Source organism: Schistosoma mansoni (genome assembly GCF_000237925.1).
Source record: "Schistosoma mansoni, WGS project CABG00000000 data, supercontig 0111, strain Puerto Rico, whole genome shotgun sequence".
Taxonomy (NCBI): domain Eukaryota; kingdom Metazoa; phylum Platyhelminthes; class Trematoda; order Strigeidida; family Schistosomatidae; genus Schistosoma; species Schistosoma mansoni.
Window position 1 is genome coordinate 126,765 of NW_017386032.1, and position 13,754 is coordinate 140,518.

The 13,754-nt window shown below is 39.4% G+C and overlaps 1 protein-coding gene across 1 annotated transcript; it reads right to left on the bottom strand.

The window, feature by feature from the left end:
• Positions 1-3,431: 3,431 nt before the first annotated feature.
• Positions 3,432-6,729, bottom strand: Smp_022110 (pak inhibitor skb15, putative). Its single transcript, XM_018792784.1, has 3 exons — positions 6,649-6,729; positions 5,182-5,556; positions 3,432-4,507 (listed from the first exon to the last, which is right to left on the bottom strand). Exons 2-3 carry the CDS (start codon positions 5,380-5,382, stop codon positions 3,521-3,523), a joined length of 1,188 nt encoding a protein of 395 aa, XP_018644160.1. The 5' UTR covers positions 5,383-5,556; positions 6,649-6,729; the 3' UTR covers positions 3,432-3,520.
• Between the last annotated feature and the right edge of the window lie 7,025 nt (positions 6,730-13,754).

A 13,754-nucleotide genomic window follows, 5' to 3' on the forward strand; every position in this document is an offset into this window, starting at 1 on the left:
TGAAAAGTTGGATCCACTCAGTTTGAATTCAGAAAAGCTACAAATTTTCCAAAGCAACTTGTTTTACTTCAACAAAGGTTACTTATTTTGTTGTTAACGCAAACAAGGGATCTTTATTTATTATTTCACGTCGTAAATATATGTTAGAAACGCCTTTAATGCTTTTCAAAAACAATAAAAAATCTGGTGCAGAAAAATATATTTCGTTTTAAACATGGTTCAATAACAGGAACACGTGCATTTACTTGACATATCAGTCAGTCAGTCACAACGTAGAACTTCGTACGTACGTACATCAGTTCGAGTTGCCATACCACATTACCACAGAGATGCAGTTGTCGATTCAAATCCCATAGTGGTAGAGGTAGTAAGAGTATAAGCAGTAACCCGAAAGATTAGGGTTTGAAGATGTTATTCAAGGAGTATAATCCAGTGAAATAAATTTGGAAAGAGAAAAAAAGATAGAAACATGAAGAATTCAGAAGATTAGAATTTGGGAGAACACAAAGAGTGGATGCACCTTCGCCATTGCAAACGATTTTGAGCCATGTCATTCAAGGTATTTAACCATTGATTGCTATCATCTCGCTAACCCCAACCAGGTAGTCTACACCTACCAACATGGCTAAGTCTACTTGTCAGTGACTTCATGTATCTGTGCCACGTTTTGGCCCGGCCGCCCATAGCTTTCTTCCGACCTATTCCTACAAAAAAGCTAGCCGAGCCTTCTGTATCCGTGCTGAGATTTCGTCACACATCAGGCCACAAGGGCTGATGAGACTCCCAAGATAAGTGAAGCGGTTAACACTCCCAACTACTTCACTCCCTATCATTAGTTCAGGTGCCGATCCGACCCAATCCTGAAGTAACAGTTTGCATTTCGACGGGGAAAATCGCATCCCGAACATGCTTGCATTGTTGCTTACGGTGATCAGAAGACTCTGCATTTTGTCAGCGTCTTCACCAAACAGAACTATGTAATCGGCATATTCTAAGTCAACAAGTGAATCTCCCGGTAAAAATTCAACTGCTTGAAATTTAGATGAGGAAAGTGTTATCTCTAAAAGCACGTCAAAGACAATGTTAAACAAGAATGGAGAGAGTGGACAGCCCTGATGAACATCACTTGAGGTAATCAATTCTGATGACAGTTCGCCATAAGCTCTTACTCGGTCAGGTGTGTTCGAGTAGAGAGCCTTCATAAGGTTAATGTACTTCTTTGGTACTCATTTCAGTGACAAACACTGCCATAGAACCCGATGATCAACAGAGTCAAATGCCGCCTTAAGGTCGAGAAATACTACTATTGTGGGGCGTCTGAATGTGTGTCTATGTTCTAGGACCTGACGTAGAGTGAATATCTGGTCTATACAACCACGTCCAGGTCGAAAGCCAGCCTGGTGTTCTCTAGTCTGCTCTTCACGAGCTTTCGTTAGGCGTCTAAGTATTATTGAAGCTAATATTTTAGACACTATATTAGTCAAACTGATTCCTCTGTGATTGTCACAAGAGGACTTTTATCCTTTCTTCTAGACTGGCACAATCAGTGATTGGGACCAGCCAGATTGAATTACGTCCAGTTCCCAGATTCTACCTAAGACCTCAATCAATTTCGCTGCTAATACTGGACCGCCATCCTTAAAAATCTCAGGGGTAAACCTGTCAGGACCTGCTGCTCTCCCTCGCTTCAGATTTCCTATAGCTTTTTCAACCTCGTAAAGAGTTGGAGGACTTACATTAACTTGCCATTCAGGTCGACTGGGGATCGTGGGAAACCGAAGTGTGGCTGAAGGCCAGTTGAACTGATCCCTAAAGTGTTCTGTCCATCGATCCAATCTCCTGGATTGAGAGTGAATAATATATCCATCGTTTTCCGAGATGGTTTCGCTAACGGTTTTTATTCTAATACCGGTTTCCCTAGCAAGTTTGAACAGTTGTCTGCTGTTACCTATTGCCGCTGCCTTTTCCATTTCTCTTGCTTTCGGTACGCACTATTGTTCGTGGCCATCGCGTAGGTTTCTTATTAGCCTGCGCTCAAGCTGACAACGCTTCTCGTTATGTTCAGAGCCAGATGGGATGAGTTTTCGAGCATCTATCAGTGCGGTATATGCTGCCGAGATCCATTGTTTTTCCCTAACCTTATGGTTCACCATACTAGTAGATATCACTGCTGTTTTCAAAGCTTTTCGGATGTCATTCCACGCTGCCTCGGGGTGGGCTAAACTTACATGGATGCCTGACTGTTTTTCTAGTTGTTCCTGAAATGTATTATTAGCTTGCCTATCATTAATTAGAACCCTGAGGATTCCTTGCAGCGTCTTTCCTACGTCCAGTAAGATGCAGACAGATACGTGCACGCACTAGAGCATGATCTGAATCTAAACATGTGCTCCAGAATGAGCGACAGTCTTCTATCGAACCCCTTCATCGGTGGCTGATAGTGATGTGATCTATTTGGGTCCAACGTTGGGACGAATTCGGGGGTCATCATGTCAAAAGATGTTTTTCCTTATGCTTAAAGTTAGTATTTGCAAGGAACAGGCGGTTACCTGAGCATAGCTGCAACAGACGGTCACCATTATCTGTTCTTTTAGCCACGACAACAGAAGATCCACCCAGATGTCTTTCCCTTTCGCTTAGTTTACCTACTTGAGCATTGAAGTCACCAGCCACTATTACGACATCAGAGCTCCTAGCTTTTCGGAGAAGGTCGGAAAGCTTTCTGTAAAACTCATCTTTTACATCATCTGAGGTGCAGTCAGTTGAAGAGTGGGCAGAGACGACGAAGAAGCAACGACGAGTGTCCCTATCTTTCCGAGTCCTTACTGTCCCGTTTAGTCGGACAACGCACAGATGACTGTCTACTGTCCAGTCCAAAAGAGCTAGTTCTGCCCTAGGACTCAATGCTATACCTACATCAGCGAGGCCACAGAGACCAGCCGTACCAAGACATTTGGGGGGCTGTCTGGCATAGTAGAACCTACAGGGACATATGTTTCAGCCAATATAGCTCGGTTGGGTCATCACGATAGGCAAGCCCGCCCACCACGTCAAGGCAGCAGTTACGATCGATTTTTTTGACATTTACTAATGATTGAAGGGAGCTGTTGAGTAAACTAAGTTCAGTATTGTGAATAGACGTATCAAAGCCCCGATTTTGAAGCAAACACTACACTCACCTTCGAGATACCTCAACAAAACTATTGTGTGTGACTCAGTCCTAAGAGAGAAGAAGTGGTTTAGTTTGGGTTTGATATCTCTGGAATATTACAGCATACAAAATATAGTGCATAGATTCAAGGCTGCCAATGTCTCAGATGTGTAGCTTTTTTGTTCATTTCACCAACCTTTTTTGTGTATTTACGTGGGTATTTGATATTCTTGTTAGTTCGGCTACGTGTTTAGTGAATTGGATTTAATTAATACCGATGAAAACGGAGAATGACATGATTTTATTTACATATTAAATTTACAGGTAGATATAATTCAGAATCGATTTCGCTAGGGAGTAATTTTGTCTTCATACTTCCGGATGATGCATGTGACTAGTTGAAGTCCAGATGGCGGCTAGGGTGGTAATTCGAGTGCTTGGGACGTCATATGTGAACAAAGGGATGAATGAACTTCCTGGCTCAAGGATGTCTGTCGAGTTGAGATTTACAGCATAACCTCGTAAATGGCTACCATCAGCGTCTGTCGTAACAACTACTACCAACCGACTACGTCCACAGCACATTGGTTCTTTTTCTGCCAGATAGGATGGCCAGTGTAGAACCTGAATGAATTTGATTCGTTTACCCGGCAAAAGTACTTTGCTTGTAATTTTAGGTGTCAATGGCTCAGACGTGTTATTTCGGACGTTGAATTTAATCAAAGTGAGTGATGCGTCAATACCAACCAATACATATGCAAATAAGGGGTCTGAAGACTTTTGACTACAGAGTTCATCATCTTCACTGAAGAAAGTAGGGTCTGAAGTAAGGGGATTAGGAAACTGAACGCTGCCAACAATGAAGGCTTCATTTTTGCTAGTATCAGGGCTTATTTGCGATCCACTAAGAAGGTCAATCATATCGAATTTATTCGGCCAAATAAAAAGAAGGCGATTACCAGTAGGTGACATTGAGATTTTATTTGCTTCATTTGCCAGATTTTTCAGTCTAACAGCATAAGCCTGTCGACCACGAAGAAGATTCCATACACGAAACGTTTTGTCTGCACTGATGGAGAAAAGGCAGCGGTTGGAAGGGTGCACTGCTATACTTTGGACTGACCCTTTATGGCGACGAATTTGACGAATACACTCCCAAGCCGATGGATGTGGGCATTTGATAAGTTTACCTCCCGGGGATTCGCAACGCCAAATACCAATACATCCATCATCACCAGCACTGAAAAAATGACAGTACGCCGAGTCATGTGGTTCTGTAATAAATTTGAGCTGTCTTATGGTCCCAACATGCATTTCGAGTGCACCTACACGAGTTTTTGTATGTACTGAAAATACCTAAGAAAAACAAAATTGAGACTTATGTATCACTATTGAAAAAATCACTGCAAGCTCTAACTACCTAGATGATCTGATGAGAACTAACCTACTGTCGATCAATGGAACTTGTTTTTCCTCCAATTGTTAATTTATCACTATGCTAACCAGAAACCGACGTGTCAGGAAATATGCTAGCTTGTTTATTTCTGTGATCCCAATGCATTAAGTAAGCGTAAATGTGAGGAATGTCTTATATTCACTAAATAGAAAACAACTAACAGTTACTATGGTTGGTTTGAAAATACAACCAGGGCAATATCTGGTTACAGATCAGTGTGGTTTAACATGAGGACGTAGTTATTAGGGAAGAGACCTGTAGATTGTAATACACCTAGTCCTAATATATTGTTCTGATAGTGGTACTGGTAAAAGCTTTAGCTCTGATGTGTGGCGCATACATATCTGTTGCCCCTTTGTACCAATATTTATGTTTAAATAAATAATAATAAATTAGCTCTGTAACCAGGAAGACAAAGGTACGATGGAAAGAAATAACAGGTCACAACTCTTCGACTGCTTCTTACTTTGGTACAGTAAATCAATGTACACTCGAACAAATACAAAGATAGTGGTGTAGTTTTAAGACATTTGTCAGTGCATAAACGTAAAAATTCAAAACTTCGTGAACTAACCTGAATAATTTCATCGCTACTTCCAGAAATAACCACATCATCCTTTGTAGCTATTGTTGTGACTGGTGCAGGATGTGCTGTAGGATCGATGAATATTGGCTTTAACAGTTTCGGACCAGCAGTATCAATAGTATGATGGGGATATTTTAACGCAAAAACACTACCATCATATGTACCACAAGACACCAACACAGAAAACATGGTGCAACTTCAAAATGTTAACGGGCTTGTATTTAATCTCCCGATACGTTATTTGGCAGTGCGGAAGACGCGCTTTAGTTTAGCAGCGATATATTGCTTGGTCGACGAGAGTACAATAAAAACATACGAACAAAAATTAGGATACAGTCAGGCGATTCACTGACTCCTTAAAATCTACAATTGTGCAATAAGAGGTGTTTGTGAATACGCGAGCAGGCATGGTAAACAACACAGAAATAATGTTCATTAAAATAAATAAGCCTTCTAACGTCATCATGATTAGATTGACTATCTTGCGCTCCGTTAATAGTAGCCATAAAACCTGTTATTCATATTTGCCCATTGAACTCGAGCTGAATGAATTGTTGCTTCTAATCTAGTATCATTTACGAAGTGTTTTGGTATGGAAGCTATGATTCCAAGGCGACAGGTAGTATGGTTTCCTCGACAAACTAATCTTCGACTAAGAATCGTTTTTTTTTTCTTTCAACACCGCAGACAAGGTTTCGTACTATCAAGCATACAAACGTTAATAATTCTGAATAACCACTGTACAATCAACAAAAAAAATACAAAAACACTTGGAAACAAAGTTAAAGTATGACTATTTTTACACCACTGGAAGGCTCTCACAACTACTATTTCAAAGGTAATACTATCTAAATTATTGGTTTCATCTAGTAACTAGTGATTACATATACATTCACGATGATTGCTTCCCGTAGCAGGGGATCACTGACTAATTAACCAACTGTTTGTAGTCATGAAATGTGGTCATATGTACCTGCAAAAGGCTATTGAATGACAAATAACTCAAACCGATAAGGACCGACAAAGCCAGAATATTAATGACTGATACCCTTATCTTTATGATATTGTCCCTATATGTCGCATTCCCTTAGGATTTACCCCTTTCTATAGTCAACGTCTTTATGTAGACATTTTAAAACAGATCTCTGGAATAATACCACACATACTTTTTGACTAATGTTTTTATCGAGGGGAATCTTTCAAAATTCCATCAGCCCCTTAGTAGTTTCTAGTACATGTAGTGGCAGGTATACTTTAGTAGCCACAAACACATGCTATATATATATATATATATATATATATATATATATATATATAACGTCAAGCTACATTCAATGCAATCTTAGCTCTAATAGTCTGTAGCTGTTAAGGCTCATTGTGTCATTTGAGGGATTATTGCACATGGGTATTTCTGTATGACTAGTATCATAAAACAATAATTTTACAATACCATACGTATAAGTAAACTCGAAGGTGGATCACAAAGAACGTCCAACTCTCCTACACAGAAAGCCACGCTAAAGAAACACCGCGTTATGGCCTTCAACTGATGTAGCTTATTTAAACAAAGGAACGTGAGATAAGCAATTGTGGTGACAATAAGGTTTCTTAGTTTTTATTACAAAGATGAGATATAATAGTTTTTCATGTGGGGTGTTTTTAGTCATATCATTATGCAAAATCAATGTTTTTCGGAAAAGTTGTTATAGGAGTTTACATAGTAACAAAATAGTAGTTCTGCTACTCTCAGAGTGTAAATAAAAGATGACTAAATCGTTTTTTCTAATTATTTAACCATGAATTCCGGTTAAAGAATATAATCGTTTCGTACAACATTATAGGTTACTGCACATAACGATGGACTGGAGGCTTGGAATATCTTCCATTAACGCTATCGGATTCATGTTTCTGCATGGATTCTCTGCCAGACCTCAGATGATACTCTCAATGGAGATCATTTCGATGGATGACTTTATAAGTTATGGCATTCTTCGCGATTGTTTGCTGTGCGAAATATCTCACAGAGATCAACATCTGAGTTTTGCCAAAGATGTCATTTTCTAAACACCAATATATCTAATATATGATTTGTCAAGGACAGATTCACATAATAAAGTCAGGATAGCAATATGATCGTTTCGAGGCAAAGTGTCATCAGAGTGGTGAACTACTGATCACCTCTGGCAAGATTGAGTGCAAATCCACGTTTCAGATTAGCATTCCAAACTCCTGGCATAGCAAGTAGTACATATATTAAAAGTATCAAGTATCTAGTAAGATCGTAATGGCTTGCCGGTAAATTGCGCACTTATAAAAAGTCTTCTGTATTCAGAGATCTATCTTTAGATGACTGTCAGGATACTTAGTTTATAAGTATAATTTCTTTAGCCTTTCTTTGTCAAATAATACATTTATAATGGAGCTGTAAATAAATCCCCAAAATCAATAGCTCTGCAAGTATTCGACATTCGATGCTGAACACATTAGTTTTAATGGACTCATTTAGCTGAAGGCTCCCGGTCATGCATGCGCACCAGATCAGGTACGTCACGCCTAGTATGTTTACTAGTGATGTTTCGGAACCTTACGAAACCCTAAATCGATCGGAGATCTAACCGATCAACAAAGGTTAGATCAACTCCTTAATAGTATCGACCTGCAACATGGTTCTGCAACAGACATGTTTCTAAGAATGAGAGGGGTCATCGGTCAACGAACTTTCTAAGAAGGCCTATTCAAACAACTTTTCTTATCTAAACTTCCTCAACAGGTGCAAGCAGTCCTCTTCTCGTCCGGACAGAGAATACCATCTCCAGCATCTGGACATTGTGTTTGAATGACTGTATAAGCATAGCATTACTGTAAACATTCAGATATGCCAAATCGGAACCAAGTACTTGGACTTCCTAGGACACACTATTGATGCTCAAGGCATCCGACCTCTAAGAAGCGAAGTGGTGGCCATTCTGGATTACCCAGAACCGAGCACCATTAAGTAATTGGGTACATTTAACGACCTTGTAAGTTTCTGTAGACGGTTCATACTGAAATGCACATCCCTTATGAAACCGCTAACCGACCAACTTCGTAGTAATGCGAAATCCATTAATTTGGACGACAACGCGCGAAAAGCATTCTTCACGGTTAAGGAACTTATCGCAAAGGCAACCATGCTAGCACATCGGGACACTCAAGCACCCATTAGTATCGCAGTAGACGCATCCGACTCAGCAATCGGAGGAGTCTTACAACAATGGGTTAACCACTCTTGCAACCTTTAGGATTTTTCTCGAGATGGTTGCTAGACACCGAATCGAGGTACGGCATTTTCGGTAGGGAACTCCAAGCTATATAATGTGCTATACGACATTTTCAAAACCCTATCGAAGGCTGGGGACTCACTCTTTTAACTGATCATATACTACTTACTTTCTCTTTAATTTCATCTTCAGACAAGTACTCACCTCGAGAGTCTCGACAACTGGACTACATTTCGCAGTTTACTTCATATATACAACAGATTTCTGGAATAAACAACGTAGTTGCAGACGCCTTGTCTCGTATTACTACCTTCAACAGTTTTCAAGGAATCGACCTTTTGAAACTCTTCTAGTTTCAAGAAGAAGATATTGATCTTCAGCACGAGTTATCCTCAACAACCCTCAAACTGCGCATTAAACAGATGGGAACAGGTAAGGAAACCTTACTATGTGACACATCTACAGGTAGGGACCGCACAATTGTGCCGAAACATTATCGACGCAACGTCTTCAATACGTTACACAATCTTTCTAATCCAGGTGTTTGTGCATCCCTCAAGTTTGTCTGACCTGATATGAATAAAGACGTGTGAGAGCGGGTATGCTACTGTGTAAGCTGCCAGAAACCTAAGGTGATCAGACACAACAAATGTGTCTTAGGCTCTTTCAAAACTCTTGATGCTCATTTCGACCACGCTCATCTGGATTTGGTAGGGCCTTTACCAGATTCAACTGGATACTCTTATCTGTTAAGCTGCTTAGACTGTTTCACTCGATGGCCAGAGGCGGTACACATTAAGGACATTACTGCTAAAGCAGTGGCCCGGGTCTTTGTCGAACGATGGGTAGCAATTTTCAGCTGCCCTTCAACCATCACTACAAACCGCGGATGCCAGTTAGAATCTGGACTTTTCCGTTATCTGATCACACTATTAGGAATCACTCGCTCCCGAACGACCGCCCACCACCCACAAGCAAACGGGTTGGTAGGACCGTTTCACTGACAACTAAAAGCTTCGTTATCAGCTGCAAACGTTTCACAGCAGACCGATGCTGTTCCACTTGTCTTACTAGGTATCAACCATGCAATGAAAGCTGATCCTTCGTCTTCTTCAATGAACATGGATCTAAACTCCTACACCAGCAGGCTTACACATGCTATACGTCCTGTCAAACCTGTTTCCATTCAACTGCAATCAAATGATGTTTTCGTTCAACCTGACTTATAGTACACATGTCTTCGTTTGTCGAGGCTCACATCGACAACTTCTCGAACCAGCATACGAAGGACCCTTCAAAGTTCTTCAACGTGAACCTAAGTACTATATAGTCGATAAGAACGGAACTAACTACAGCATCAGTATCGATCGAATCAGAGTAGCATATTTGGAAAGAAATCCTATCCACATCGATTTTCCTTCAGTACAATCGAACGACACTGCTCCTACACTTGTAGCACCCCATCCGACAGCCTAAACGTACGTTGATACTTCATCAGCGTCTAAAAATAAACTTCAGACAACGTGTTCTGGAGGAACAGTAAGAATTCAGGAACATTTAAACGCCCATTGGAAGTAAGACACAAGCTTTATCTCGATTTTCCTTTGTATTATATATTCCAAAAAAATTAAATATGCTTATAATTATACATTTATTCCGAAAAAAATTTTTTACTTATGAGCGTATATATATTTTTTTATATTAAAAAACGAGCAAAAAAACAATTTCTTTCGATCGCTTTTACGTTGTCGCAAGAGTATCGGTTTATTTACCTTTTTCCCGCTCACCTTGTGTCTTTACGTAAGTACGAGTGTGTTTCGACATGCACTTACACATTCTATATTTTCCTTTTCCAGGAAGGCTGGAAAAGAACGATGAAGTTTATGAAGAATCAAGATTTCGATTTTACTTTGTTTTAGGATTACTTTACTGTATTTAATGACCCGTTATAGTAAGGAACAATGACCAGACGCTGCTAAACATAGCAAGCTATCAGAAGAGTGTTTACCAACGACAAACTCGGTGGGTTTAAACTTATGGCTGACCACGTCGTAGGGTCATCACTACCTCACTAGGGGGGAGTGATCTGTAGCTGTAAATAAATCCCCAAAATCAATAGCTCTGTAAGTATTCGACATTCGATGCTGAACACATTAGTTTTAATGGACTCATTTAGCTGAAGGCGCTCGGTTATGCTCGCGCACCAGATCATGTTTAAGGACGGCGTGCGCAATATCTCCTGCGATCACTAGCCAGATTAGATCAGTCACTCCCCACACCCATCAAAGATATCTTCCATCCTCCTCGCTTCTGACTTGATTTTACTGGGTGGGCGCGATTCGACTATAGGTGTTACTGGTAAAGTGTTGTCAAACTACAATACCTGTAATATTTTTAATAAGCATTCGGAACACTTCTGTTCTGTTTATGCATTGTACCTAAGATTTTCCAGGATGATAAACGAACTCTAAAGCCTCATAATACGAAACAATAGTGAATTTCTCTTAATGTGAATGTTTTTGAAGCTGTTGAGTGCCTCAAAATACTGCTAATGCTCCTCTCTGAGTTTGAGAATGACGTTGTCTAGCAACAGTACTTTTGCTTAAAGCACATTAGAACCCTACCTACCTGTTCTAAAACTGAATCAGTGTCCACAGGTAAGGTATCGGTAGTAAGTACAGAGTGTACTTAAGGAGAATAAGTTCGGGGATTGGATCAATTTGAAAAATCTCCAGTAAACCTTGTAAGCACGACTACCTTCCGGCGCTGTATTATGTAATTTTCATTTGGCTTTGTAGTTTGGGCACAATATCTTTGACCCTCTAGTTATTCTACAGCATCATCTTATTAGTTATGATCATTTTCAGAGAACTCAGAAAATGGTAACACTTTTTCACGTGGTTCATGATTTTTCTCGTCTAGTTCATCTTCAGGGTGTATTATACTGAGATTATAACTTTTTGTTGTATATCGCGACCATTTCTCACCTGTGAGGTGGAATCTGAAGGTCATATGCCGGTTAATGCAAACCTATCATGGACGTTTTCAAATATTTCATATAAGCCCCCTATATCCAACATTAACTGGTTTTTTCCTTCTGACTATACTGATTGGAACACAAGCACTCAAGTAATAGCTACTGTCATACTGGATGACTTAACACCTAATCTCTAGAATCCTTCATGTACACACAGTCGCTAATTTTGGTATTAGCCCGATTAATACCTAATAACTATAAAATAAAATAAAATAAAAAATAATAATATATATTCTGAAAATAATATTTACAGAATTCACACCAGTTTACAGTCATGATCAGATTGTTATAAAAATCAACATTTAATGTAGAGAGCAAACATGAAATATAAGAAAGTTTTATGTTTGCTGGTTTAGTAATTGATAAGTAGTTTATATATGGCAGGCCAATGCAACACCAGGGAACTTGTCATTTTTTCTTAAGTGGATAGCCTGATGTTCTGTAAGGTTATTTCTAGTGCCAAAGCGAGTTATTGATAATTATCTACAACTAGAGAAAGTAAGAATAAAGCAAAGAGCACGGAACAATAAAACAATGATAGCAAGTAAGAGGTTAAAAACTTAAAGTTCCGATAATCTCACTTGTGGAGTAAGATACACTTGCAGGCGCTAGAGCATTTAATGCATTTTCAGAGGAGCAAAAGGCATTAATTGAGCGAACAAACAATGGGAGAGAGTTTAACATACGGATAGTTTGAGGTAAATTATTCCAGAGCATAGAAAACTTACAGGCAAAGTAATTCATATAGAGAGAAGATCTAGAATATGTTTGTTTGGCTAAAGACAAGGAGTTACGAATGTTGTAATGTGGGGCTTTAGCATATTGAATCGCCTGGCTGGATGTGAAGGAGAGTTTGTTAAGTATTTTGAAAAAGAAGATAAGGTTAAGTTTGAGTCTCCTCTTCCATAAGGGGTCAAGCCCTAGTTTACTACACCTCGAATTATATGTCAAGACACTATCAGTTCCAAGAGTACGAAGTGTAAATCGTCTCTGTACTGATTCCAGTCTTAATTTATCTTTTATGCGCGTGCTACTAAGGAGAAACGCGCAATATTCGAGGAGTGGTCGAACACAGACTTTGTACATTAATATACGAGATTCACTGTTATGAAGGTTTCGAGTTATGTAACCTATAAGGCGTTGAGACTTGGACGTTTGTTTCATTATCTGTTCAGTAAACAAGTCGTCGGAGTACCTAAGTCCTAGATCTACTACCGAGTGTAACCTAGATAACATTTCCCCATTTATGGTAAGATCGAGGTTGAGTGATGTATCACCGAAGCATAACCAACCACATTTAGCTGTATTAAGCTCCAGTTGCCATTTCGAGCACCACTGTGCTACATTGTTAAGCTCCGAGCTGATACAATTTTGAATATTGCTCAGCTCATGTGGAGAAAATGAGTACACCACCTTAAGATCGTCTGCAAACAAAAGGGACTTACCCTCACTAAAAACTCACAAATATCATTAATGAAAACTAAAAAGAGCAAGGAACCTAAGACACTACCCTGAATTACCCCACTTCTAACAGGGACTGCATTCGACAATGAAGAGTTGATTTTAACTATTTGATGTCGATTGCTGAGGAAGGAATCAAACCAGGCTAGTAACGGGTTTTTGGACCCCATAAGATGCGAGTTTACCTATGAAAAGTTGGTGGTTGACCATGTCGAAGGCCTTAGAAATGTCCAGGTATAGCACTAGTACTAGATATCCTTGGTTACGAAGAGAATAGACTAAATTAAAGAAGTCAAAATGACATGTCATACAAGATCGATTTTTAAGAAATCCATGTTGCGAATCATCAATAAATTGTTCAGTCAATAAATAGTTGGATAGTTCGTCACTAATAATTTTTTCCATAATCCTAGAGATAACTGGAGTAATATTTATTGGCCGATAGTTGTTCATGTCAGTCTTATCTCCGGATTTGTAACGTGGTATGATGTACGCGGTTTTCCAACGGTCAGGATAAGAGCCTGATTGCATAGAGAGAGTAAACAGCTTAAGGAGAAGAAGTGGAATATCTGGACCACCATATTTGTAGAGAAATGATGAAATCCCGTCTGCTCCGTGACCTTTCGAAACCTTGAGGTTATTTATAACCTTACCAATTTTCAGACATGTGAAGGAGATAGATTTAATTGAGTTAACAGTCATGCATATAACTTTAGAAACATAGCCATTTATGGATTCTTTGCCATTTGCAAAATTACCACTGAAAAGGTCTGCTATAGTTTTTGGATCATATATAAAACTAT